Source organism: Leucoraja erinacea, chromosome 6 (genome assembly GCF_028641065.1).
Source record: "Leucoraja erinacea ecotype New England chromosome 6, Leri_hhj_1, whole genome shotgun sequence".
Classification (NCBI taxonomy): domain Eukaryota; kingdom Metazoa; phylum Chordata; class Chondrichthyes; order Rajiformes; family Rajidae; genus Leucoraja; species Leucoraja erinaceus.
The window spans coordinates 13,972,288-13,996,544 of NC_073382.1; the positions used below are offsets into that span (position 1 = coordinate 13,972,288).

At 45.2% G+C, this 24,257-nt stretch overlaps 1 protein-coding gene across 1 annotated transcript in view; it reads left to right on the forward strand.

Moving 5' to 3' along the window:
* The window catches only part of nalcn (sodium leak channel, non-selective), a 201,010-nt gene that overhangs the window by 21,312 nt on the left and 155,441 nt on the right, over nucleotides 1–24,257 (forward strand). Inside the window, 3 exon segments of the mRNA XM_055636651.1 lie at nucleotides 13,856–13,998; nucleotides 17,253–17,357; nucleotides 20,327–20,413. Coding sequence (XP_055492626.1) covers nucleotides 13,856–13,998; nucleotides 17,253–17,357; nucleotides 20,327–20,413 — 335 coding nt within the window.

Sequence of the window (24,257 nt, forward strand, 5' to 3'; positions counted from 1 at the left end):
GAAATTCTTCTGGAAATTAATTTTCTTCAGGATAACCTTAACATTCTCAGCTGTTGCTGCTGTTCAGAGTGAACCACTAAATGATGGTTTAATTGGGAAGCTTGTGAGTTAGTTCCTTTGCCCACTGAATGATTCACCTTCAGTCATTCTTCCTTTTTGGTCAAAGCAGAAAACCCAGGAGAGTCTAAGAACTGATGAAGAGTCTTCAACCTAAAATGTTAAATGTTTCTCTGCATAGATGCTGCCTGCCCTGTTGAGTGTTTCTAGCATTTTGGGTTTTATTTCAGGTTTCCAACATCTGCAGTTATCTGCTTCCTCCCTCTGGTCTTTGTTTCCAACTGGCTGCCTTGTTCTTGGAAACTCCAACCAGGGTGAATGCTTTAGCTCACCAGTTTATGGCTAGGCCTGCAGGCACTGAGTGAATTGTAAAATTCAACATTCCTGCAGCTGGATTGTTCCACTTTATTCGTGTTCAGATATAATCCAGCTGTGTGTTCCATCCACGTCCCAATTTTTCCTCCTCTATTGATGCCAAGTTATTGTGGAACGGGGATTGAATTCCATTGTGTTTCCATTTGATATATAGTGATATCAGTTGTAACCTTCTCCCTTGTACTTGCTCTCGTTACTCTGATAGTGATAGATTAATTTTGTTTAACAAGATTTGAGGATTACTACATCAGCAATGAATTGCATAGAAACATAGAAAATAGGTGCAGGAGTAGGCCATTCGGCCCTTCGTGCCTGCACTGCCATTCAATATGATAATGGCTGATCATCCAACTCAGTATCCTGTCCCTGCCTTCTCTCCATACCCCCTGATCCCTTTAGCCACAAGGGCCACATCTAACTCCCTCTTAAATATAGCCAATGAACTGGCCTCAACTACCTTCTGTGGCAGAGAATTCCAGAGATTCACCACTCTCTGTGTGAAAAATGTTTTCCTCATCTCGGTCCTAAAAGATTTCTCCCTCATCCTTAAACTGTGACCCCTTGTTCTGGACTTCCCCAACATCGGGAACAATCTTCCTGCATCTAGCCTGTCCAACCCCTTAAGAATTTTTTAAGTTTCTATAAGATCCCCCCTCAATCTTCTAAATTCTAGCGAGTACAAGCCAAGTCTATCCAGTCTTTATTCATATGAAAGTCTTGACACCCCAGGAATCAGTCTGGTGAACCTTCTCTGCACTCCCTCTATGGCAAGAATGTCTTTCCTCAGATTAGGAGACCAAAACTGTACGCAATACTCTAGGTGTGGTCTCACCAAGACCCTGTACAACTGCAGTAGAACCTCCCTGCTCCTATACTCAAATCCTTTTGCTATGAATGCTAACATACCATTCGCTTTCTTCACTGCCTGCTGCACCTGCATGCCTACTTTCAATGACTGGTGTACCATGACACCCAGGTCTCGTTGCATCTACCCTTTTCCTAAATGGCCAATTTCTGCAATTCTCTGCAATCATCCGGCTACAAATCTTTACCTGGGTTGAATTTGCTTCTGCATGCCGTGGTCCCTGTGGTACGTGTGCTGGTATTTAAACCTCCATGTGAAAGTCTGGCTATTTTGTTTTCTTTCTGCTTCATTCATCAAATTAAGAAGGCGGTCTCCATTCTGACAGACTTTAGCCAAGACACTGTGTGCTGTCTTGGTTGGTGTGAAGGGCATGATTTTGAAGAAGGGTAGGAGAAATCTCTTTATGCTGCCCCCACGTACTCCTTTAATTAACATCAAGAGAGCAGATTAATTACTGGATTGTTATCATATTGGTGGAAACTTACTGTGCATCGAATGAGAGGTCACACAAATAGCGTCTGCTTTGGTGGTGAAGCAATTTGAGCAAATAAAAGGTAGCTGGAAATGCAAATTGTAATTTCTACTAATCCACCACAATGCAAATGCAGCTTGGAACTTGAACCAGTGATGCAGTGCGGAGGAAAGAACAGTACTGTATTCATATAGCAGTGAGATATTCAAGTGTAGGAAGGTATGCAGATGCTGGGTTTTACCAAAGATAGACACAGAATGCTGGAGGTTCATAGGAATAGATGAGGTTTTGGGTCAAAGCATCAAAGAATATGTGAAATTTTGAGTTGGAGCCTCTCTTCAGACTGCCGAAGATAGGCACAGAGGTCTGGACAACGGTTCAGAGCCAAACTGTTACCTATTCCTTTTCTCCAGATATGCTGTCTGGCCAGCTGAGTTACCTCAGCATTTTGTGCCTATCTTTAGTGAGAATTTCATGGTCAATCATTTTTGGGATTTCCTGGTGGGTGACAGTCCTGTCTTCTATGATGGTCCCACTTGAGGAAGAAGCAGGGTGTCCGTTATTTGGGACCACCACCTTCGCCCTAGTCTTTGACACAGTTGAGCACACTATATTCCTCATGCCCACCTATTGCTGACCAGAGCAATGATCGCAATGATGTCCCACTTGCCCATCTTGCCCACGAGGGGTATCCTTCAGATGCTCAACAACCCATCTCCATGCCCTGTGGACTGCAAATTGCCCTGTGCTCGAATCAAACTTTGTATCGATCCCAATCTCCCCTCCTTTCACCTGTCTCTGTCTTGCCTTGGATCCAGAGCGGGATCACTAGATTCAAGATTCAAGAGAGTTTAAGTTTATTGTCATGTGTCCCAGATAGGACAATGAAATTCTTGCTTTGCTTCAGCACAACAGAATATAGTCGACATGAATACAGAACAGATCAGTGTGTCCATATACCATTATATAAATATATACACACATGAATAAATAAACAGAACAAGTGCAAATAAACAGATAATGGGCTGTTAATGTTCAGAGTTTTGTTTGAGTTGAGTTTAATAGCCTGATGGCTGTGGGGAAGCAGCTATTTCTGAACCTGGACGTTGCAGTCTTCAGGCTCCTTCCTGTACCTTCTACCTGAAGGTAGTGGGGAGATGAGTGTGTGGCCAGGATGGTGTGGGTATTTGATGATGCTGCCAACCTTTTTGAGCCAGCGACTGCGATAAATCCCCTCGATGGTAAGGAGGTCAGAGCCGATGATGGACTGGGCAGCGTTTACTACTTTTTGTAGTCTTTTCCGCTCCTGGGCACTCAAGTTGCCGAACCAAGCCACGATGCAACGGGTCAGCATGCTCCCTACTGTGTACCTGTAGAAGTTAGAGAGAGTCCTCCTTGACAAACTGACTCTCCGTAATCTTCTCAGGAAGTAGAGGCGCTGATGTGCTTTCTTTATAATTGCATCAGTGTTCTCGGACCAGGAGAGTTACTAGTTAAAGTGCTGAAGTTATTGGGAGGCAACCCATTCCCATGTGACCTCCTGCTGTGAAGTGGCTCCTTTGCTCTGTCCCCTCCTCATAAGTAGTCTTCAGGCACAGACCTTGCCCACTTCTCAGGAGGAATAGTGGGTTGCAAAGAATCTTGATGTGGGGAGGAATCTTTCTGATCATTGGGCCAATGCTATCTTGTCTGAATGGTGGCCGATTAGGAAAAGGGGAGATGCAACGAGACCTGGGTGTCATGGTACACCAGTCATTGAAAGTAGGCATGCAGGTGCAGCAGACAGTGAAGAAAGCGAATGGTATGTTAGCATTCATAGCAAAAGGATTTGAGTGTAGGAGCAGGGAGGTTCTACTGCTCCTACACCTGGAGACCACACCTGGAGTATTAGCCACACCTGGAGACCACACCTGGAGTATTGCGTACAGTTTTGGTGTCTTAATCTGAGGAAAGACATTCTTGCCATGGATGGAGTACAGAGAAGGTTCACCAGACTGATTGCTGGAATGTCAGGACTTTCATATGAAGAAAGACTGGATAGACTCGGCTTGTACTCACTAGAATTTAGAAGATTGAGGGGGGATTTTATAGAAGCGTACACAATTCTTAAGGGGTTGGAAAGGCTAGATGCAGGAAGATTGTTCCCGATGTTGGGGAAGTCCCGAACAACGGGTCACAGTTTAAGGATAAGGGGGAAATCTTTTAGGACCGAGATGAGAAAAACATTTTTCACACAGAGAGTGGTGAATCGCTGGAATTCTCTGCCACCAAAGGTAGTTGAGGCCCAGTTCATTACCTATATTTAAGAGGGAGTTAGATGTGGCCCTTGTGGTTAAAGGGATCAGGGGGTGTGGAGAAAAGGCAGGTACAGGATACTGAGTTGGATGATCAGCCATGATCATATTGAATGGCGGTGCAGGCTCGAAGGGCCAAATGGCCTATTCCTGCACTTATTTTCTATGTTTCTTATTCATGAGGAATACCTGTTACATCAGAGTTTGTGTTTAAAGCGGTTTGGTCTCTTTAGGTTGTCATGAGTTGGTTGGGCTGAAACCAGATCCTTGTGCCTCATGACAGCATACCTCCTGCCTTTAGAAGAGTGCATTATCGAGCAGGGTTACCATAGTTTCTCTGTGTTACTATTTTGTTTGGCATTCAACAAGCAAGAAGCTGTGAAGTACATCTTTTAATGCTGGATTCTGGTTATTGGCATCCAGTGAAAATAACATTGCATAACCTTCTGTCTAGGGCTTAGTTCCAGCCCCTTCACTCCCAAGGCTCTGTTACATTTGGACGCTGAATTTAAAAAATATTTCTAATTGCATGAATAACTGTTCATACCTTTGCCTTCTTATTGCTGGTTACGAAGACTGGTGCAGTAATGATGATCAATCTTATCTCCAGGAGAATTCATTGGGATGTACACATTGGTCACCCTTGTTTGCAAATCGGCTCCTTGATTTGTGTAATGCTTTTCCTTGCCAGTGCCATGTTTTATCATTCCTTTCAGGAATGTGCTTGTCAAGGGAATTATTAATATTTTATGAGCAGCACACATGTTGAAAGTTTACTGTGCTGTTGAAGATACATTTGAAGAACTGCAGAACCATAGATCAGATGGATGTCATTATTCAGTGGAACAGAGGGTTCACAAAGCCATTTGGCAATATTTTCTCTCTTGATTCAGATTTTGTGGGGTTTTTCCTGACTCCTACTTTGATATTGCACTACTGAGGAAGTGGTGCACTGGTGGAAGTCTTGTTGTCAGTGTGAATCTGAAGCCTCATCAAACGTTTAGGTTTAAGGGTAATCCCACCAACGTCTGTATTCAAGAAGGAACTGCAGATGCTGGAAGATCAAAGGTACACAAAATTGCTGGAGAAACTCAGCGGGTGCAGCAGCATCTATGGAGCGAAGAAAATAAGCGACGTTTCGGGCCGAAACCCTTCTTCAGACTGATTGGGGGTGGGAGGAAAGAAGGAAGGAAAAAGGGGAGGAGGAGGAGCCCGAGGGCGGGGGGATGGGAGGAGACAGCTCGAGGATTAAGGAAGGGGAAGAGACAGTAAGGGCTAGCAAAATTGGGAGAATTCAACATTCATGCCATCAGGATGCAAACTGCCCAGGCGGAATATGAGGTGCTGTTCCTCCAATTTCCGGTGTTGCTCACTCTGGCAATGGAGGAGACCCAGGACAGAGAGGTCGGATTGGGAATGGGAGGGGGAGTTGAAGTGCTGAGCCACCGGGAGTTCAGGTAGGTTATTGCGGACTGAGTGGAGGTGTTCGGCGAAACGATCGCCCAACCGCCGCTTAGTCTCCCCGATGGAAATCAGCTGACATCTAGAACAGCGGATCTACTGCATCTACTGCATCCGCTGCTCTAGATGTCATCTGATTTACATCGGGGAGACTAAGCGGCATCAAAAGAGATGACGTAATCTTTGTGGTAGAGTCTGTGGGAACTTTCTGTACACATTGCCAACTTGACAACAATTGCACTGCAACAGCTTCTTAAAATGGTGGTGAAGTGCTCTGGCTCACTTGGAAAGGTTCAGTAGAATACATTTTTTTCTTGAAGCCTTTCTTTAATTTGGCAGCACAGTGGCACTACTGGTAGAGCTACTGCTTCTCAGCTCCAGAGGACCATGTATACTGGGATACTGAGTTGGATGATCAGCCATGATCACATTGAATGGCGGTGCAGGCTCGATGGGCCAAATGGCCTACTCCTGCACGTATTTTCTATGTATCTATGATCCTGAATTTGGGTGCTGTCCGCGTGGAATTTGCACACTCTCCCTGTGACCAAGTGGATTTCCCTTGCATGCTCCGGTTCTCTCCCATATCACCAAAGATGGTAGGTTAATTGGACTCTATAAATTGCTCCTGGTGTGTAGGTGAGTGGTAGAATCTGTACGAGTTGATGAAAATGTAGAGAGAATTTAAAAAAAAAAATTTAATTCCTATAACTGATTGGTTTGTGGTCGGTGTGGATTTGGCGGGCAGAAGGGACTGTTTCTATGCCGTGTCTCGCTACAGCTCCGTGACTATTATTTGGAGAAACAAAACAAAAGTTTGAAGTTGTTAGCAGAAATGCAGCTGTCTGCCATTCAGTGAATACATGAGTAGTTAATGACTCTACCAGTTCACTGTGTTTATGACTGGTGCGGTCCTGTGGGGATACACATTGCATTCACCCACCTGTGAATGCGTTTACTCATCTGAACAATTTACTGTGAAAGGCGTAAGCTGAAAAGCGAGGAATTCCGTACGTCAATAACGAGAATTTTTTTTTAAATCAATGTGAAACTGACTATAGGTGATAAGTTTTCAAAGGAATAGCTAGATGCTTCAGACAGTGTAACGGAAGAGAAAAGCAGGTACTGTTTTCATCCTTCATTGCCATAGTGAGGCCACACGCAAACTGGAGGAACAGCACCTCATATAAAACTTGAGTAGTTTACAATGTAATAGTATGACATTCTTCTTCTTGCCTATGGCGTGCACAGCCTAAAGTTGTAGGGCAACTTGTTCTATTTGATCTTATTTGATTGTGCACGCCAGGTTGATTGCATTCGGCGAAACAGGCAAAGGTTGCAATCTCTCACCCCTAATATGACATTGAATTCTCCAATTATAGGTAACTAACCTACAAACAATACCCCTCCCTTCTTCCGCCTATATTCTACCTCTCCCTTTCCACTTCCACCTATATTCCTTCCTCTTGCTTCACAAATTGTACCTTTTCTAACCCTATCTCACAATTTTGTCTTTTCAATTCTGGCCTTTGTCCAACATCTGCCAATGAAAACCCCCTTGCCTGTATCCACCTATCACTTGCCGAGCTTTGTCCTGCCCCTATATCTCTTGCATATTTCTCCTCCCCCACCCTCCACACAATCAGACGGAAGAAGGGTCCCGAACCAAAGTGCATGCAAGGATTAAGATAGTAAAATTAGACAGAACCCTTGAAAATTATAAAGAAAGCAGGATAGAACTCGTGGGCAATTAGAAAGGCCAATAGAGGTAGCAAAATGGGTTTGGTGAGTTGAACTTAAGGAAATCCCAAAGCTTTTTATATGTATTAAAGACTAGAGAGTAACCAGGGAGAAGATGGGACCGCCTAAGGATCAAGAAGGCAATTTGTGCTTGGAATCTGGCGATGTAGAAGTGGTACTAAACAAGTATTTTGCTTCTGTTTTCACCAAGGAGAAGGAAATGGAGGACAGTGAGACCACTGGAGAACACCAATATGTCCAATGTGAAGCTGAGTTCGGACCCGAAACATCACCTATTCTTTTTCTCAGGAGATGCTGCCTGACCCGCTGAGTTACTCTAGCATTTTGTGTCTTTCTTTGGTATAAACTGGCATCTGCCATTTCTTCCCACACTAATATGCAAGGACTGTTTGACATTAAGAAGGAGGAGATGGTGGGGCTCTTGAAGAGCATTAAGGTGAATACATCTCCAGGACCTGATGGGATCTATACCAGGTTGTTGAGAAAGAGTGCAAGAGCCTTGATGAAGATCTTTGCATCTTCGCTAGCCCTAGGCGATATCCCAGAGAACTGGGGTGTAGCTAATGATGTTCCTCAATTCGAGAAGTAGTGGGAATCCAGGGAATTATAGGCCGGTGAGCCCTCACGTCAGTGATAGGGAAGCTATCAGAGAGGATGCCGGGATTCTAGGATTTCATCCCATTTGGAAAATTGGTGAATTAGGGACAGTCAGCATGGCTTTGTACGTGGCAGGGTGTGCTTTACTAACTTGATCACATTTTTTGAGGAGGTGATAAAGGTATTCGATCAAGGTAGAGTGGCAGATGTTGTCTACGTAGATTTTAGTAAGCATTTGATAAAGTCCACCATGGTAGGCTGACTCAGAAGATTGAAATACATGGGCTTAACAGTGACTTGGTTGTTTCGATGCAGAACCAGTTTATTGCTAGAAGACACGGGTGTGGTGGAAGGCAAAATGTTCAGGCTGGATGTCTATGAGCGGTGGAGTTCTGCAGGGATCTGTGCTGGGACCTCTGGTATTTGTGATATCCAAATGACTTGGACCTAAATGTACATGGATTAGTTAGTAAGTTTGGAGAAGACAGCAAGATTGCTGGGGTCATGGACTGTGAGAAAGGCTGTCAAGGTGTGCAGCAGGATATAGATCAGCTACAGAAATGGGTGTAAGAATGACAGATGGAGTTTAATCCGAGTGTGAGGTGTTGCACTTCTGGATGTCAAATGTAAGGGGAAAATATACCATTAATGAATGGCATGATCAACACCATTAATGCAGGCAGGGATCTTGTGGTCCTAGTCCATTGCTCCCTGAAAGTAGTAACTCAAGTAGTTAGTGGTAAAGAAGGCATATGGTATGCTTGCATTTGTAGGTCGGGGTATTGAGTATAAGAATCAGGATGTTATAATACTGCTTTATAGGACTTGGGTTAGGCCACATTTGGAGCATTGTGTGCAGTTCTTGTGGCCCCATTACAAGAAAAATGTGGCTTTGGAATGGGTGCAGATGAGGTTTACCAGAATGTTGCCTGGATTAGGAGGTGTTGGCCACAGGGAGAGATTGGGCAGACTTACAATGTTTTCTCTGGATCGGCGGAGGTTGCCGACAGACCTGATAGAATAATATAAAATTAAGAGAGGCATACATACTGCAGATTGAATGTTTTTTTCCAAGGGTGGAAACATCAAATATTAGATGGGGTAATTTTAAGGTGGGACGTGTAAAGTTTAAAGGAGACGTGTGGGACAACCTTTTTTTTGCAGAGGGTGGTGAGTGCCTGAGCACTACCAGGGTTGATAGTTGCAGTAGATGGGGGGGGGGGGGGGGGGGGGGGGGGGGGGGGGGGAGGGAAGAAAGCTAGAAAGCTAGAACTTTGTACTTGCTACTTGAACTTTGTATTTTGTGCTTCATACCCCCTTGTACGCAGTGCCCTGACCAATGAAGGCAAGTGCCACATGTAGAAGAGGCGGTGTAGGGCTGATCATAGAATAAGCAAAGATTGATTTGGGAGGAGGTCTGGAGGAAGTGAAAGCTCCCTCGCTCAACGTTAAGTTAATGTGCCAGGTCAGAAGTGAAGCTGTTAACCTCCATGGAGGAGATCAAAGATGGTCAGAGTGAGACAGGAATTTAAGGTTTGTGTGGCAATTGAAGGTTTGGGATCTGAATTCAGCCAAGTATGGGAGTGTATGGAAGGGTATAACATTGAAAGAAGTTCTGAAAGGTTCAGGCATGAACAAAGCAGCATGCCATGGGTGAGTTGGTAGTTATTTTCATTGTGTTGGCTATGGTTGGATCTTATTGATCAGCATTGGTGCTTGGGGGGAGGGGAGGGGAGGGGGATAAGACAAAGTAATGGAAAACCCAGAGGCAGTCCTGTTGAAGAGAAATATGTAGGAAGGAACTGCAGATGCTGGTTTAAACCAAAGATAGACACAAATTGCGGGAGTATCTCAGCGGGACAGGCAGCATCTCTAGAGAGAAGGAATGGGGACGTTTCGGGTCGAGACCCTTCTTCAGACTGAAGAAAGGTCTCGACCCGAAACGTTACCTATTGCTTCTCCAGAGATGCGGCCTCTTCCGCTGAGTTACTCCAGCATTTTGTGTCTACCTCCTGTGAAGAGAAACTGAGCTGAGTAAGTTCTGAACCCAATGTTGCATCAAGGTGTCCTACTGGCAACAGCCAGTTCCCCGAGAATGTCACCCATAACTTGGCAACAATGGTTTATAAAAGATCATTGTGTTGCCATGATTAAATTTAATCTAACTGCACAATTAAATTTCTATATGGGGAAGCCGATATTTATAGTTTATGATATTCTTAAGATTTCAGTTGTCTGCTGTCATCTGGTAAACAACTCGCATTGAAGCGCAAATTCAATGCAGCCAAACAGGCAAGTTCTTCATTGTTAAAGAGCAAAGCCTAATTCATACAAGAGCAGCTGTAAGTGGGTCGGTGTGTGGGTGGAGGGCAGAACGTGGTAATTAGTGGAGTTAAGGGCCTGTCCCACTTGGCTGTCTTTTGCGCGCCATTTACGAGACCTGCTAGCATGTGGGTAGCGCGTGGGTAGCATGTGGATAGCACGGGGACAGGCGCAGAGTGGTGTGGAGGAGTGTGGACTTTGTCCACCGGTCTGTCGCGTAACTGACGGCCAAAGTGGGACAGGCCCAAGACCCTGGCGCGACGCAACGTCTCACCTCCAACAGCAGCAGAAGCCGGCAAACGATCGGCGAACTCGGCCTGGGGCTCATGACCTTTGCGGATCCAGATCCGCCCCCACTCCTAATCCCAGAGCGGGGCCAAGAAGATTGAAGATGGACACAAAAAGCTGGAGTAACTCAGCGGGACCGGCAGCATCTCTGGAGAGAAGGAATGGGTGATGTTTCGGGTCAAGACCCTTCTTTCAGACTGAAGAAGGATCTCGACCTGAAACATCACCCATTCCTTCTCAACAGAGTTGCTGCCGACCATGCTGAGTTACTCCTGCATTTTGTGTCTATCATCAAATGACGTCACGCGCTCCAGATGGCCGTACGGGCGCATGATGACGCACGGGACCGTCGCGCGACCGTCACTACTGGCCTGTCGCGTAAGTGACGGCCCAAGTGGGACAGGCCCTTTAGGGTCCAGGCATCTGAAGAGACTACATTTTTCCCATTCTTCTCTGCATGTCCTCTCAAGCTCTGTCAGGTTGGATGGGGAGCGTTAGATCGGGTTCGTCCGGGCTCTGGCTGGGTCACTCAAGGACATTCATAGACTTGTCATGAAGCCACTCCTCTGTTGCCTTGGCTGTGTGCTTAGGGTCGTTGTCCTGTTGGAAGGTGAACCTCCGCCCCAGCCTGATATCCAGAATGCTCTGGAGCAGGTTTTCATCAAGGATCTCTCTGTACTTTGTTTAAGAAGGAACTGCAGATGCTGGAGAATCGAAGTTACACAAAAAAGCTGGAGAAATTCAGCGGGTGCAGCAGCATCTATGGAGCGAAGGAAATATGCAACGTTTCGGGCCGAAACCCTTCTTCAGACGGAAGAAGGGTTTCGGCCCGAAACGTTGCCTATTTCCTTCGCTCCATAGATGCTGCTGCACCCGCTGAGTTTCTCTCTGTACTTTGCTCCGTTTATCTTTCCCTTGATCCTGACTAGTCTCCCAGTTCCTGCCGCTGAAAAATATCCCCACAGCATGATGCTGCCACCACCATGCTTCACTGTTGGTATGGTATTAGCCAGGTGATGAGCAGTGCCTGGTTTACTCCAGATGTGATGCCTGGCATTCAGGCCAAAGAGTTCAATCTTGGTTTCATCAGACCAGCGAATCTTGTTTCTCATGCCTTTTGGCAAACTCCAAGCGGCTGTCATGTGCCTTTAACTGATGAGTGGTTTCCGTCTGGCCACTCTACCATAAAGGCCTGATTGGTGGAGTGCTGCAGATATATTTGTCCTTCTGGAAGGTTCTCCAATCTCCACAGAGGAAATCTGGAGCTCTGTCAGAGTAACCATCGGGTTCTTGGTCACCTCCCTGACGAAGGCCTTTCTCCCCCGAATGCTCAGTTTGGCCGGGCAGCCAGCTCTTCATAGACTCTTCATAGTCCTGGTGGTTCCAAAGTTCTTCCATTTAAGAATGACGGAGGCCACTGTGCTCTTCGGGATCTGCAATGCTGCAGAAATCTTTTTATATCCTTCCCCAGATCTGTGTCTCGACCCAATCCTGTCTCGGAGGTCTACGGACAATTCCTTCGTCTTCATGGCTTGGGTTTTGCTCTGACATGCACTGTCAACTGTGGAACCTTATATAGACAGGTGTGTGCCTTTCCAAATTATGTCCATGTCATCAATTTAATTTACCACTGGTGGACTCCAATCAAGTTGCAGAAACATCTCAAGGATAATCAATGGAAACAGGATGAAGCTAAGCTCAATTTTGAGTGTCCTAGCAAAGGGTCTGAATATTTATGTAAATATGGTATTTCAGTTATTTATTTTTAATTACTTTGCAAAAATTTCTAAACACCTGTTTTTACTTCTTCATTCTGGGGTATTGTGTGTAGATTGACGATCAAAAAAAAAATAATTTAATCAATTTTAAAATAAGGCTGTAATGTAACAAAATGTGGAAAAAGTGAAGGGGTCTGAATACTTTCTGAATGATTACGGGCTTCATCCTGCTTCTGAAATTCTACCACGCTGCCTCAGAAGCAGAGCTCGACACAGAGCTGTTGACACCCGTTGGCTTAATGTGACAGGTGGAGAGTATCCAAAAATATTCAAAACCGTTAACCTAGCAAGCTAGAGGAGGGAAAATAAACCTAAGTACCAATTAATTAATGTCTATAGATGAAGTTAGTTGTGCTTGAGAACACGCTGCCTAAAAAACCAACGGAAGATGATTCAATGAGAGCTTTCACCAACAATGTGACACACAGACATTTTAGTAGAATTATAGAGGGGGAAAGAGTAGGAGAGTAAGAATAGCCGGAGACCTGATGGACTGAATGGCCTCCTCCTGCTTTGCATAAGTTTTTTTTTGTTCCATCAATAAAAAAAAAAAAAAATGTTTTCAAAATCCCTCCCTGGTTTTATGCCATATTTCTATGGTCTTTTGTAAACCTGAAGCTCGCCGAGTGGCATAGCAGTGGCAGTAGAGCTTCCACCTCAGCTCCAGTTTAATCGTGACACTTTATGTCTGTGTGGAGTTTGCACGATCTCCTTGTGACTGCGAAGGGATTTCCCCCTGTGCTTTTTGGTTTCTCCCACATGGCAAGCAGCTGTAGAGTTAGTTGCATAGTGCAGAAGAAGCCCTCTTTTTTTGACACCCTACCATGGGGAACAGACTCTGGGTATCTTCCCAATCTATGACACATGATTTTATATACCTCTATCATGCCACCTCATGGCTTCCCTTTCTCCAAGGAAATGTCCCAGACTATGCAATCATTCCTTGTAACTCCAGCCCTCCAATGCAGACCATATCATGAATCTTCTCTGCACCAGAACTGCATACGATACTCCAAGAGCGGCAGAGCCAGAATTTTGTACAATTGTCACATGACGTCCCATCTCTTGTATTCAATGCCTTGTCTGATGAAGGCAAACGCGCCATATGCTTCTTCGCTACACTGACTACTTGTGTTGACACGTTGGGTGAACTGTATACTTTTACCCCAAGGTCTCTCTGTTCAACAAACCTCTCAAGGACCTTGCCATTTTTTGTGTGTGCTGGCCTGATTTAACTTCCAAATTGCATAATTTTCCAATTGTCCAAGTTAAATTCCATCTACCGTTTCTTTGCCTACTTTCCCAATGTATCTATAACCTGTTGTAACCTTAGACAACCTTCTTCATTGTCCACTATACCACCAATTTGTGTGACGTCTGCAAACTTACTGATCGTACCACCAATACTTTCATCCAAATTGTTAATTTTAAAGACTTTCAGCAAATCCATCCAGTCACGCAACCTGTGAGATTTTCCATAATGGAGTATACATTGCACTCAGAGCGATGAATGTTTGAACTTATTCCTTGAATTTATTTCTGTGTCTTTGGAAGTCTGACAGTGATTTTTGTCTCTTGTCATCAGGCACCAGTATCTTCACGGTTTACGAGGCTGCCTCACAGGAAGGCTGGGTTTTCTTCATGTACCGGGCCATTGACAGCTTTCCTCGCTGGCGATCCTACTTCTATTTCATCACCTTGATCTTCTTTCTTGCCTGGCTGGTTAAGGTACTTCCAGCTCAATGCTCGTACACAAGAGGGTTGTGTTTTTGGTTGGGGGCTGTGATCTCCAGGGGGGGGGGGGGGGGGGGGGGGGTGCTCTCAGTGAGTAACCCACTGTTTCTCATTTCCATGCCCACTGTAATGTGACCATGGTTCAGTGAGGAAGGATCTCCATGGCAATTCATTGTCAAGGCGGGGGGTGGAGTGAGGGGGGGGGGGGGGGGATGTGATGGGTGGCCAATGTGATGACCAGGGTGCATGTTGGTGGGAAGCGGAGATATGAAGGTTGTAGGACGAAGAAGTCACAGAAAGACAGGCCAACACAGGAACTGAATGCAATTAGAATCTTAACTCATGTCATTAATACTTACAAAATAAAAGAATATTCCACTCTCTTATTCAGAAATATTGACTTCCTGTTTGTTATTCAGAAGTGAAATTAAAACTCTGATAGATTGCCTCACAATTAATCTTTATAATCAGGCAGCAGCCTTGATAATTACGTGGACATCTGAGCGTGCTTTGTTATTGCAGAAAACTGGAGGGACTCTGAGCATAAATATCTACTAGTTATTTTATTTCCTAATTGCTTAGTTGACCCTTCGTCCCCAGCTTTTGAGGGTAGAAGCTCCAACACTGATAGAGCACAGAAATAGCCCTGTGACACATCTTATCCACAGGGGCATTGAATGTAAGATTCAGGAAATCATGATGCAGCTTAATAGGACTTTGGTTTGTCCACAATTGGAATATTGCATGCAGATCTGGTTGTCCCATTACAGGAAAGATGTGGTCAGCTTTGGAGAGGATGCAGAGGAGTGTTTTCAGAGTGCTGTCTTGATTAGAGTGTTTCAGTTAAGGGCCTGTCTCACGAGCATGCGACTCCATGCGGCAAGCGCGACCTAACGTGGTCGCTTGAGCCATACGGCCTCGCGGGGCCGGTCCAACTTCGATCGCCGGAGCCGTATGTAGTTGTGCGGAGCTGGTCCCGACATCGCGTGGGGCTAGGAAAAACTGATCATGTTCAAAAATTCCGCGGGGCAACAGCCTGCCGGCCTGCAGCTGCCTCGACACCGTACGCACCGCCTCGACAGGCGTGCGCAGCGTCTTGACGCCGTACGTCACGCGCGAACTTCCCGCAGACTTCGCTCGAACTTCACGTCACTCACTCGACCTCCGCGCGGCCCCCACTTCCGGTTTGGTCGCGCTTGCCGCATGCAGGTCGCATGCTCGTGGGACAGGCCCTTTACAGGCAGAGTTTGGATAGACGGATTGTTGTCTCTGAAACATCAGAGGTTGAGAGGAGTCTTGATAATTGCATACTGTACGTAATTATGAGAGACATCGATAGGGTAGACAGAAGACTTTTCCCAGGGTAGAAATGTCCAACGCTAGAGGGCATGGTGAGAGGGGGCATGTTTAATGGAGATGTGCGAGGCAAGTCTATTTACACCGATAGGTTTCTGGAATGCATTGACAGGGGTGGTTTGTGGAGACAGATACGATTGTGCCATTTAACAGGCTTTTAAATAGGCATATGGAAGTGCAGGAAATGAAGGGATATGGTCATGTACAGAGAGATGAGATCAGTTGAACTAGGCATCATGTTCAGCACAATCATTAAATGGCCCATTACTGTGCTGTACAATGTTCTCACCTACTACATGTGTGTGGAACCCTGTCGAAGTCCTGCTGAAGTCCATATAGACAATATCCACTGCACTGCCTTCATCAATCTTCTTAGTCTCCTCTTCAAAAAAAACTCTAAACATTTGGGAGGCACAATTTCCCATGTTGTCTACCCTTGATCAATTCTTGTCTGTCCAAATGCTGGTAGGTCCTGTCCCTCAGAATCCTCTCCAGTAACTCCACTGATATCAGACTCATTTGCATGCAGTTTCCTGGCATGCCTTTGATAAATAATGGTACAACATTGGCCACCACCAGTCTTCAGAACTTTACCTGTGCCTAAAAATGATGCCAATATCTCTGAAGGGCTTCGACAATTTCTTCCCTAGCTTCCAAAATGGACCGAGGATGCACTCGGTCAGAGCCTGGAGATTTATCCTTTATAATGTGTTTTAAAACCACCTATACCTCAACTGTGGACATTTATATATGGTCCAAGACAGAATAGCTAATTTCCTTAACCTTAATATTCTCCACAGTAAAAACTGATGAGAAATATCCATTAAAAATCTCTCTCACCTCCTATAGCTCCACACATATACCGCTAATGGACCTGTCCCACTTAGGCGATTTTTCAGGCGACTGTCAAGTTGCCAGCAGTCGCCTGATAAACCGGAAACTGGAACGGCGACTGTCAGAGTCACACACACGCACACACACACACACACACACACACCTTTCTCCACCAGCCCATTATGCAGGCGGGGACAGGGAGAGCGGGTGGAGCGCTGTCTGAAAAAGCCACGGTTATACAGACACACACCACGATGAACAGGAAGGTTAGCGCTGCAATTAAGACGGCTAGTGTACGGTAAGTCCTTTGAGGGAGGGGAAGAGGAGGAAGAAAGGGTGGAGATAACTTTTAAGAAGCCAGGCAACTTTTAAAAGGCCAGAGATACACGGCTGTGAAGCTCGGCGGACATTAACATTAGTCGGTTATCCTTGATTCTGAAAACTACTGCTTACGGGGTTTTTTTTCCCAATGAGCCAATTAAATTCACCGGTCAGCACCGGCTACAACCTACAAGAATCTTCGACCTCCTGGCAACCCACTAGGACCTCCTGGCGACCCACCTACAGCACGAGAATTCTCGCTACTCTCCATGGCGGCTTCATTCTAGTCAACGCTAATTTTTCAACATGTTGAAATATTCACGGCGACCATAATGAGACCACGACTAGTTCCCATTATGCAGGAACTCCTCACGACCATGAAGGCAACTCCCCGGCAACCACCCGCGAATCTGTGGCGACCATTCGACGACTGTATAGTCTCCTGCAATCGCCCAAAAAGTTGCCTAAGTAGGACGGGCCCATAAGCTGACCTTTAAGGAGACCTGTTCTCTCCTATGACACTCTCTTTCTTGTAAAAAATCCAGTATCATCCCTAAATAACTAGGCTTGAATTTTAAGCTCATAACCCCATATATATTTGGGCAACATCTGGGGCAAGAAGCAGTCAGAGAATAAGTAATGTCATTCAGCAGTCTTTGGCCTGGTGTGTTTTCCCAAGGCTGCTCTCGTGAAGGATTGCCTTTGGCTATTCACAGGTTTCCTTTCCTTTTTTCCAGAATGTGTTCATTGCTGTAATCATTGAGACATTTGCAGAAATAAGAGTCCAGTTTCAGCAGATGTGGGGTCCACGGAGCAGTACCACATCTACCACCACAACGCAGGTAATGATGTCCTCGGAGAACCAAGGAACGACTCGTCTTTGTGTAGATTACAGAGAAAATCGGTGGCAAATGGGAATTCTCTATAAACTAGCATAGACTTGAAGGGCCAAATCAATCCCTAGATCATTCAGGAAATATATATATTCCATAAACAGTGCAAAATGCCCATGGGTATGGGTCTGAAAGAAGTCTCGACCCGAAACGTCACCCATTCTTTCTCACCAGAGATGCTGCCTGTCCCACTGAGTTATTCCAGCTTTTTGTATCTATCTTCGGAGATTACCAACAGAAGGTTACCTGGTCTAGGATGAGCTATGATCTTACTGAAGAGTGGGGCAGGCTTGAGCAACTGAATGGCCTTTACATGCTGCTAATTTGTACATACCATACAAAAATTGAACAAAAAGTATGTGAGGGGTTTTTATGGAGGCACAGGAGACTACAGATGTTGGAATGGTTCTGACGGTCATTATCCAAAACATCTGTTGAAGGCTTGGCTGCCAATGGCAAGGTGATTAAAATTGGTGAAACTATAACATCTAAAACTGGATGAGGTTGTCATTGTCGTAGTTTCGTGGGGTTAGAGTGACGGGGTATAATCAGGTGGTAGAAGGGAAGAATTAGGTACAGGTACTTTGAAATGAACGTGCAAGAGACTGCAGAAGCTGGAATCTGGAGCAAAAAAACTGCTGGAGGAACGTGGCAGACCAGGTGGTGTTTGTGGTGGGAAAGGGTGGTCGATATTTCAGATTGGGACCCTGCCTCGGCTCAGAGTGCAGAAGATACGTAATCGAGAGCCAAAGGAAAAGATAAGAATTAAGTGATGTACTTCACAAGATAACTTTGGGTGATGGATGATTGTTAGTTGGTCTATCACAGTGGTCAATAACTAGCTGTTTTAAGCCTGGGAGAGAGCAACACCCCGGTGGGTAAACTTAGACATTGCCTGCATTGGATCCAAAATTGTCTCGGCAATAGGATGCAGAGGGTAATGATAGTGTTATTTTACCAACTGGTCACCTGAAGCAAGTGGTGTCCCACAAGGACCAGTCCTGGAACACTAGCTGTTTGTAGTAAGTGTGAATGACTTGGATGTTTATTGACCAGCACTGTGGTAGACCAACTAACAATCAACCATCACCCAACGTTACCTTGTAAAGTGGATCACCAAGTTATTTTTTTCCATTGGATTGTGGTTACAGTTTCACCAATTCCTCTCGCCATTACTGGCATTGCCTCTGGAGTGTTTTGGTCCTTCCAGTCATCAACTCCCACCGCTTGGTAGCACCTTCTGAAAAACAGCACCAGCTTCAAACATGTACACTGCTGATACTCAACCCTTCTCCTAGCACCTCTTCCATCCTGCCCTTGTTGCTCCTGCCCTGCTGAACACATCTCCAAATCCCTTGATTATCTCGAACCACCCCCCACCTCCTCATCCAGTCCCTTCCCACATATATCTGGGACAACTCGCACACTCTTCATCACTTCAATTACTTCCAATTCCTTGCCCCCCATCGCCTCATCTAGACCCTTTACACCTCCATTCCCATTAGTGCGGCCTGGGTAGGAGGGAAGGGGGGAGGGAGACTCTGGTTCTTCTTTATCATAGACAATAGGTGCAGGTTTAGGCCATTCGGCCCTTCGAGCCAGTACCGCCATTCAATGTGATCATGGCTGATCATCCACCATCAGTACCCCGTTCCTGCCTTCTCCCCGTATCTCCTCACCCCACTATTTTTAAGAGCCCAATCTAGCTCTTTCTTGAAAGTATCCAGAGAACCGGCCTCCACCGCCCTCTGAGGCAGAGAATTCCATAGACTCACAACTCAGTGTGAAAAAGTGTTTCCTTACCTCCATTCTAAATGGCTTACCCCTTATTCTTAAACTGTGGCCCCTGGTTCTGGACTCCCCCAACATCGGGAACATGTTTCCTGCCTCTAGCCTGTCCAAACCCTTAATTATCTTATAAGTTTCAATAAGAGACCCTCTCATCCTTCTAAATCCCAGAGTATGCAAGCCCAGTCGTTCCATTCTCTCAGCATATGACAGTCCCGCCATCCCGGGAATTAACCTTGTGAACCTACGCTGCACTCCCTCAATAGCAATAATGTCCTTCCTCAAATTTAGAGACCAAAACTGGACACAATACACCAGGTGTGGTCTCACTAGGGTCCTGTACAACTGCAGAAGGACCTCTTTGATCCTATATTCAACTCCTCTTGTTATGAAGGCCAACATGCCATTCGTTTCTTCACTGCCTGCTGTACCCGCATGCTTACTTTCATTGACTGATGAACAAGGACCCCCAGATCCCGTTGTACTTCCCCTTTTCCTAACTTGACACCATTTAGATAATAATCTGCCTTCCTGTTTTTGCTACCAAAGTGGATAACCTCAAATTTATCCACATTAAACTGCATCTGCCCACCCACCCAACCTGTCCAAGTCACCCTGCATTCTCACAGCATCCTCCTCACAGTTCACACTGCCACCCAGCTTTGTGTCACCTGCAAATTTGCTAATGTAACTTATAATCCCATACTGAGGCCAGATGTTCTTGGACATGTCTCCATACCCATCGCCTGGCCGTGACCCCACTGATGAACATCATCTCACATCTCATCATCTTGGAGCTCTCCAGAGTAGTACCATGAGATGTTTTCCACTCATGGAGCCTTGGTTTAACTGCTGACAATCCCTCTAGGGTATTCCCTCCAAGAATCCTTGATTTTGTGCACCTCCATTAAATCTCCCCTTAACCTTCTTTGTTCTGAGAGCACCATGCCAAATTCTCCAATGTCCCCATAGAACTGGTGCCCCTCATCCCTGGGACCACTCCAGAAGATGATTGCATCTTCCATGCTCTTAATAGTCCTGCACATAGATAATGTTAACGGTTGTTGAATCTATGCCCTGCAGGGATTTTCAGTGGCTCTGTGGTGATCGGTATTTTCTTGTCGCTGCAGATGTTCCATGAAGACGCCGCTGGTGGCTGGCAGCTCGTGGCTGTGGATGTAAACAAGCCGCAGGGCAGGGCTCCTGCCTACCTACAGGTATATTGGGGCATGTGAGTGAGGAGCGGATCTAGGGAAACGCGGGGAGGTAGTGCTTGGTTCTCTTGCAGCTAGGATTTTTTAAAGAAATCCACGGCCCTCTGTGACTTACATTTATATATTTCCTTCAGTGTAGTTTAAAAAAAAATCTTCAGTGTCCAAACGTATTGACAATGGAGATTTTTGATGAACTGTACACTGCAAGGGCCAGGAAGCGAGCGGGCAAGAACACCTCTGACCCCTCTCACCCTGGCCACAAACTCTTCGAATCACTTTCCTCTGGAAGATGACTCCAGACTGTCGAAGCTGCCACAGCCAGACATAAAAACAGTTTTTATCCACGAGTAGTTGCTCTACTCAACAGCCAAAAATCTGTAGCCTCCCTTTGATCTGGTATTTTGTTGGTTCACATGCTGGATCAATGGTGTTTTATCATTAATGTTTTATTATTATTAATGTTTAGTGTTTTCTGAGTAATTTGTAACTGTCACTGTATGTCATGTTACTTGTGGGCGGAGCACTAAGGCAAATTCCTTGTATGTGAATACTTGGCCAATAAACATACTTACTTACCCTAAACCATGTTGCAAGATATGGGGGCAGGTACTCAAAGAGTCAAATGCAGAGGGAAGTGTAAATGGAAAACGTAAAGGGGAAAAGAAGCAGAGAGATTTGTGGAAGGAAATCTGAGCTGTTGTACTCTTGATGTGGAGTCAACAAAATTCTGTATAATTTCAGTAGGACTTCCTGAATGCACTATCAAATCAAAGCTTTGCATGTGACATTTGTAATTTAAGTGTAGGATGAGATGGTGAAGCAAAATGAAGACACTCGCATTACGAGGTCAGGAACAGAATAAGTTAACTTGCCGTAATCTGTGGAAAATATTCTCCTGGGCAACTACACTGTTATTTTCATTTGATTTGCTTTGAGACATGAGGAGGAGTTGCCTGTAGCATCGAACAGCATGAATTAATCTAATTTATTCTTGGAAAGGAAATTCTACTCCAATGATTATGCATTGCCACTTCATGTTGTTTTTAAATTAAATCGGCTTAAAAAAAGAATGAGGATATGTGAGTTGCTTTGTTTTTTTTGGGTTGCTGCATTTGTAATGTATCTTCAGAATCCCCTCAGCAATTCCTGAAGGCATTGATACTATCTGCTCTCTCTGGGTGATGCCCCATGAGTTCGCTCCACTGATGATATTTGATCTGCTGCACAATTTGCTGTTTTTATCTCCAGTTTTGCTGCAGCCACAATATTATGGAGTGTTTCATTGCATATTATTGATGGATGGTTACACATCTCTGCTCATTTGGCAGTTCTTGCATTTCTCTACAATATTGACCATGTTGTTAGAGTGATTGCATCACATTGAATTAGAAGCACAGAAACGCTTCAGTAATGTTCTTATCTTTATACCAGAGTTTAGACTTCAGAGATACAGCGTGGAAACAAACCCTTCAGCCCAGCAAGTCCAAGCGGGCGAAGATTTACCCCCGTACACTAGCAATATTCAACACACTAGGGACAATTTACAATTTACAGAAACCAATTAATCTACAAACCTCTACGTCTTTGGAGTGTGGGAGGAAACCGGAGTACCCGGATAAAGCCCACGTGGTCACAAGGAGAACATACAAACTCCATACAGACAGCACCTGTATTCAGGATCTAACCAGGGTCTCTGACGCTGTAAGGCAGCAACTCTACTGCTGCGCCACTGTGCCACCCCTCTGATGTGGGTCTTGATTTATGTCACAGAACAACCATGATGTCCCTGAATGAAAGGACAAGTTTGGGGGACCAAGAGTCTCCTCCTGTTCCTTGTTCCTAATTAGGCATTACATTGATTCCTCCTGCCTCTCCTTGTTTATCCAGCTTCCCGTTCAACTTGTCTCTCCTGTTTGACTGCACTTCATCCAGTGGGAAGAGTTGCTAGTTCTCCCTCCTCTGGGATTTTCGTAGATTTATGCCTCTTGCCAGGGACATAGAGGTACAGCACGGAGGCAGAACCTTCAACCCGGAGACCACCTGGTTTCTACTAACCCTACTCTATTCCATTTTGTCTTCCATGCATTCTCATTAGCAATCACTCACCGACACACTGGGGTCAACGTACAGTGGTCAATTAATTACTAATCTGCATGTTTTCGGGAGTTATTGGAAGGAACTGGAACTGGGACACCCGGCGGAAAACCCAAGCAGTCACAGTGGGAATGTGTAAACGCCACACAAATGATACCAGAGGTCAGGATTGAACATGGCTTGCTGGAGATGCGAGGCAGCAGCTCTAACAGCCGAGCCACCTGGCTGCCCAGTTTTCCCATAAGCAGTGTTGTTTACCCAAGCTACTTTGGTGTGACACTCAGGGAAGACAACTTGTTTCCATTCCATTTCTAATGAGTAATGGGGGGCGAGGGGGGACATATATTCTTGTGATGTTGGGCAGCAATAGCAAATTGGCTCCCACATTATTTTAATGGCGAGGACATTCAATGCAAGGAGTTGCAAGACCATGGGAATCGGGTTCCACTGCATGGATGGAGGCAATGTGCCATGGCCTTATTTGCCTCCTTGCATGAAATGGGAGATGCTTGCTATGGAGACAGTTCTGTGAAGATTCTCTCGACTGGTTCTGGGGATGGTGAACTCGCTGCATGAAGAGAGATGGGGTTGACTGACACTGAATTCTCTGCAGCTCAGGCAATCGAGAGGCAACCTCATTGAAATGCATAGACGTCTCACTGGATGAAGTCAGCTGTGGAGCCCACAACCAGGGGCCACTGTTTGAGGAAAAGGGATGTGAATCTGTGGAATTCTCTGCCACATAATGTAGTGGAGGCCAATTCACTGGATGTTTTCAAGAGAGAATTAGATTTAGCTCTTAGGGCTAAAGGAATCCAGGGATATGGGGAAAAAGCAGGAACAGGTACTGATTTTAAATGATCAGCCATGATCATACTGAATGGTAGTGCTACCCCTGCATCTATTTTTCTATGTTTCTTTGAGAAGCGTCTTCAGTAGAAGGCTGATGAATCTTTGGCATTCTCTTGCCCAGATGTCTCTGGAGGCAGTCATTGAGTTCATTTAAAACGGAGGTGAGCAGATTTCTGGATTGTTAAGGGAATCAAGGGTCTGAGGTGGAAGATCAGTCATAATCTTGGGGCATAGCAGAACAGGCTCAAAGAGCCGATAGTTGGCTCGCCTGTGATGTTGTGTATGGTTTAACTTCTGTTGCCTGATCATTCCTGGCATGTCAACATATCGCTAAACCAAGCATTGTAATGTACGTGATCTTTTTCACTGCCTATATAGCACAAACTCTGAAGGGTGTCTTAAAAATTCAAATGTCAAGTGTTCATTTCTTGTGAAAACAGACCAATGATTTTGGTTACATTTGTGTAAAAACAGAATTAAATAACGGAAGAAATAGATCTTCAAAGAGTAGGAGTAAACGGGTCCTTTTCAGAATGGCAGTCAGTGACTAGTGGGGTACCGCAAGGCTCAGTGCTGGAACCCCAGCTATTTACAATATATATTAATGATTTGGAAAAGGGAATTGAATGCAACATCTCCAAGTTAGCAGATGACACGAAGCTGGGGGGCAGTGTTAGCTGTGAGGTGTATGCTAGGAGGCTGCAAGGTGACTTGGATAGGCTGGGTGAGTGGGCAAATGCATGGCAGATGCAGTATAATGTGGATAAATGTGAGGTTATCCACTTTGGTGGCAAAAACAGGAAAGTAGACTATTATCTAAATGATGGCCGATTAGGAAAGGGGGAGATGCAAGGAGACCTGGGTGTCATGGTACACCAGTCATTAAAAGTAGGCATGCAGG